The 4,726-nt window shown below is 39.7% G+C and overlaps 1 protein-coding gene and 1 long non-coding RNA gene across 2 annotated transcripts; one reads left to right on the top strand and one right to left on the bottom strand.

Annotated features, from left to right (window-relative positions):
- The first annotated feature begins 770 nt into the window (after nt 1-770).
- Nucleotides 771-2,039, top strand: LOC131176033 (uncharacterized). Its single transcript, XR_009146185.1, has 3 exons — nt 771-788; nt 1,237-1,295; nt 1,866-2,039. It is a non-coding gene; the product is annotated as an uncharacterized LOC131176033 (long non-coding RNA).
- Nucleotides 2,040-3,598: 1,559 nt separating this feature from the next.
- Nucleotides 3,599-4,417, bottom strand: LOC110646685 (protein DMP4-like). Its single transcript, XM_021800206.2, has one exon. The coding sequence runs from the start codon at nt 4,380-4,382 to the stop codon at nt 3,735-3,737; it is 648 nt and encodes a 215-aa protein (XP_021655898.1). The 5' UTR covers nt 4,383-4,417; the 3' UTR covers nt 3,599-3,734.
- Between the last annotated feature and the right edge of the window lie 309 nt (nt 4,418-4,726).

Genomic DNA, 4,726 nt, shown 5'->3' with positions numbered 1-4,726 from the left:
TTAAAGACCACGTGGCAAAACTAAAAATATATTTGGAGTCTACGTATTTTTCTGAATTTTCTGAAATTTTTTCGGAATTTTTGGACCTCGTTTTCGGTCCCGAGGCAGAGTAAAAAATTCAAAATTTTGTATTTCGAATCGAACCGGCCGAATCGAACCGGACCGGATCGGACCGGTCGAATCGAACCGGCCCCCTTTCCTTTTTCTTCTCCCGCGCGCGTCTCTCTCTTTTCTCTTTCTTCTCTCTCCTCCTCTCCTCGCGCTGCCGCTCCAGTTTCTCCGGCCAAATCCGGCCACCGATTGGACCGGGTCTTGTGTCCAAAATCATCTACTCGGCGAGAGCTTTCCATAGACACCAAGAACGCCGAAATCCATCGAGCGGATTGTCCGATTTTTGCTCGGGAAGATTTTCGCCCATTTCGACTTTTGGGCTAGATTTCTCGAAAACCGTGAATCCCACGAGAAAACCGAGGCTACCAGCACGCTCCACTCGACGAGGGCTTCGCTGGATATTAATTTCAAAATTTTCCGACAACGTTTTTCGGTGGGTCCCACGGAAATTCGCAGTGTATTTTCGAGCATTAAATGAGCTTAGAAAATTCTGAAAAATTTATGTACTAACCCCCGTGTTATGGGCTTCGTAGGTATTCTCATTTCGCGGAAATTCGCTGATTGACCGCGTAAATTCCGCGATGCATCTGCTACCGAAAAGTCTCCGAATTGGGCGAGATTTTGCCTACCCCCATTGTCGACGCCCCGAAGGCGTCCTCAAGTCGGAATCGGCAAAGGTAAACCCGAACCTTGTTTTTATGTAATTTTCTAGTGCTTAAATAGGATTAAAAATCCATAAAATATTCGTAGTAGCTTAGAAAATTACGATTCTTTTTGCAATAGCTTAGTAATATTGCTAAGGACCGCGGGGCAAAGTTTTAGAATTTTTAGAGTTGATTTGGGCAGTTTTTGCAAAAATGGTCAATTATAGGGACTAAATTGAAATTTTACATATTGTGATGAATGATTGGTTTGGTGGGCCCAGGAGGGGCTGTGTGATATGACTGAGTTGTGGATATATGGATTGTGAGTATAGAAGTGTGTTTTGAACCCTTTTTCAGGTTGGTTAGGTCCTAGGTAAATGGGGGACTCTGACGGAATTTCGGCACGACTTAGGACGTATTTGGGTCTTTTCTTGATTTGTATTGAGTCATTTGTATTAAATGATTGTAATATGATTGTCAGGTGAGCCGGGACAGCCTTCTTCCTCCGCCCAGCCACCACAGTGATTTGTCGTCAAGTCTGTGAGTAAAATATTAATTTTAACTGTAATTTCGATATTATTATATGTTCAGCATGCCCATGCATCACTTATATGCATATATTTATGTAGTTAAACTCTAGGCACGAATTATGTTGCATTGATAACTGTTAATGTGCCATGAGTGTTGTTGTGGTAATTTGGAGCAGTGTGCGTGCGTTGGCGTGCGTGTGATGTGGTGTGGACTATGGATAGGACGGGTAGACACGGCTTGAGTTCTTCGGGACCCAGTCCTTCCGGGTAGACACGGCTTGAGTTCTTCGCTGGGACCCCGATTTGGTATTTAAGTGGAAGTCCGAGCTGAGTTCTTCGCTGGCACCAGATTGGATTTAAGAGAGCTGTATAGGGGATCAGCTCCCATATACTATGAATGATGTTACAGGGTGTGTGAGTGCTCCAAATTACCTTTTTGATGCTATGATGTGAATATGGTGTTGATGTTGCATTTCACTCTACAGGTTGCATTAGTTTCAGATAGTTATAGAGATTATAGTTAAGATTGATATTTTACTCTCTGAGTCGAACGCTCACTCCTGTTCAAAAATTTTTACAGGCCACAGGAGGATATTTTGTTCTGGGTTAACCTGCTTTTCTACCTCGCAGGTTGTTTATCAATATTGTGTAATTTTAATTACTCCTAGAATTTCCGCATGTGTTAGCAGTATTTATTTGAAATTGGTCTGTAATATTTTTATCATGTTGGACCTGTAAACTTAAATATGTTATGCATGTTGATGGATTGGATGAGGGAGCTGAGCTTCCATTTATTTTATGTTGATGAGTATGTGGAGGGTGAGCTGAGCTCCCCAATTGAGTATTTATTGTGTTTACAGGTCGGGTGAGTCAAAAACTCCCCGTTGGAAAGTCCATTTTATGGCCGGACTCTGTCCGTTTGTTTTCTTGAAATTGGGCCCAAATGGGCCTTAGAGTTGGGTTAATGAATAGTTAAGGCTTACTACGGGCCTCGGGGGCTTTAGGCTGGCCCAGGTCCTAGTGCCGGTCCGGCCCATAGGTTGGGTCGTGACGTATACCCTGAATGTAATATTTATATTTGTGTATATAATTGTATGTATATGTAAAAACTGGTCATGAGTAGTTGTATAAAGTTGTAATAATATCATTTTGGATTTGCTAATGTAAAGTGGTTGATAAATGTAATTTGTTTTTACTTTAATGAAAAATGAATGGAAATATTGAGTTGTGAATTATTGATTTGAATTTTGGAGTTTGAGAAATGATGTTGCAGTTTGTTGTGTAGTGTTGAATTGATGAAACAAATTATTGGAAGTTTTTTACTGGTATTTAAAGAATTGTTTTATTAAAATACAGACGGTATTCTGCCAAAATTTTCCTAAACTTTGCGGACAAATAAAAATGGAAAAAAATTGTAATTAGCTTTTAAACTTCTATTAAAGGTAAGAAAATGCTCACCACTTCCAAAAAGTAAGAAAATGATTTTAAAATCACTTGTAAGGTACTTAATGAGTTATCGGTAGGTGAAGTTCGGTAATTCAATAGGTATTATACAGGATCATGTTATATTACAGAGGGATAAGGTGTGACAAATATCTTTACCTTTAGAGGTCTTTTGCCCATTTCAGAAGCAGATAGAGTTTGTTCACCTAGATGGCCAGAGTTATCTGGTTTGGCCTCAGTCATGACCTAAATATGATTTTATCCGGTTTAAGCTCATACCAATAGGTTTGGGTAAGTAACTCTATTTATATGGGGTAAAAGTAGAAGTTATATGCGAGTGAGGCTAGAATTGGAGGATGTACATTGGTCGTTATGAGTTATGACAAGTAGATTGGTCGTTATGAGTTATGAAAAGTAGCTGGAGGAATTTCTTAATTTGGATGCCCGTATGAAAGATGACATTCGGAGACACACAGAGACAGATCGGGGAGATTCCATTAATCATCAAGTTAAAATGCAGAAGCTAAGCTGTTTTGTAAATGGGGTTTTGTTGCTTTCATTGTATGGTGCGTCACTTATTTTTGGTGAGACATTTTCTAATTGTTTGAACGGTGATCAGTATTGTCTATGATCTTCTAATATTGTCCAAGGCCACAACCACTGGCGGGCAAAAGTTTGTTTTGTTTCAGCAGAAGGGTCCATGCCTAACACCATTATAGGAACGAGGTGATCCAGTTGTATCTGAGAATGCAAGAGAAAGAATGCCATTCAAAATACATCCCTAGCAAAGGAGCTTGGAATAATTCTTTGTTTTTGTATGTATAATGACAACGATCACATAATTTAATGATTTGAAGAGCCAGAAAATGGTTCAATTTGCAGGGAGAATGAAATGATCATATATGTGAATCCTTTAACAAAAGAATACAGAAAAGAATGACGACACGTACAAATATATTTGCCTGAGCTTTACATCTTGAAGAGCAAGCAGGGAACCAAGTATATATCAGATAGCAGAGAGAGGGAAGCCAATTCCATGGCGCTGTGTAGGAAAAACAACAAACAACATACTGCAAATTACACCAATCCCCACTGGCAATGCCATGAGGACTTCCTGCGTCTCAGCGGATGGTGTTGGATTGAAGCAATTTACCACATTCTGATCAAACAGCGCAATAGCTGCAAACACAAGTATTGACATGAGGGCGTGCATGAAATCTATAAACCGCAGCCTGTACTTTGCACCAATCTCAGGTTCAATAGTTTCTGACCCATCAATAATCCATAACCCACGAAATGTAGCGAAACCATAACAAACGTTCCCGTTCTTGTCTATAAAGCTGTCTGTGAAGCTCGATAAGAAACATGACAAGCCACATAGAGCTACTAGACCTGTGGTCATGAACCTGCTAACTGAGTCACAGTTGCCTTGATTAGAGAATATGGGCGATAAGAGCTGGAAAGCAAGAACCGTTCCTGTTGGTAATAGATTAGCCAAATGGGCTGTGCTCTTAAATGTCTGAGTAATCGCTTTCTGAATCAGGTTTTTCACTTGTGTGTTAGGCATGGGCAAACCTGCAGCTTCCAGGAGGGGAAGCTTTTGCTCATTGAGATGGTGATCATGAGAGTTTCCATCTTCCACCTTAATCTCCATTGCCCGTAAACTCTCTGTACTCTTTTATGAAATGACCCTTTCAGCTTGTGTCAACTATTTATGTATGTATTTATGAGTGAAGAGATTAGGATTTAATTGGATGTAAATGTAGGGTATGAGCTAGAGATGTCTTGCAAGAAAATAGAAACCCAAAATAGAAAGAAGGTGGCTTTTACTAGAATTTAAGAAGTTGTCGGTTACAGTTATGGTTCCAATTTTAGTTACTCAATTAGTTACTGATGTGAATTAGTTGGTTAAAGGCTTTTATCGATTCGCCATGGAATTTCAATCCAAGCCAAATAAAAAAAGAATTAAAGAAGTTGCAACCTTAGAAGAGTGGATTA

Source organism: Hevea brasiliensis, chromosome 18 (genome assembly GCF_030052815.1).
Source record: "Hevea brasiliensis isolate MT/VB/25A 57/8 chromosome 18, ASM3005281v1, whole genome shotgun sequence".
Lineage (NCBI taxonomy): Eukaryota > Viridiplantae > Streptophyta > Magnoliopsida > Malpighiales > Euphorbiaceae > Hevea > Hevea brasiliensis.
Note: the sequence above shows the minus strand (reverse complement) of the source record. Positions and strands in the feature narration are given on the sequence as shown.

Excerpts from the sequence above, each read along its gene's own strand:
- LOC110646685 (XM_021800206.2), bottom strand. The coding sequence starts at position 4,382 with ATGGAGATTAAGGTGGAAGATGGAAACTCTCATGATCACCATCTCAAT.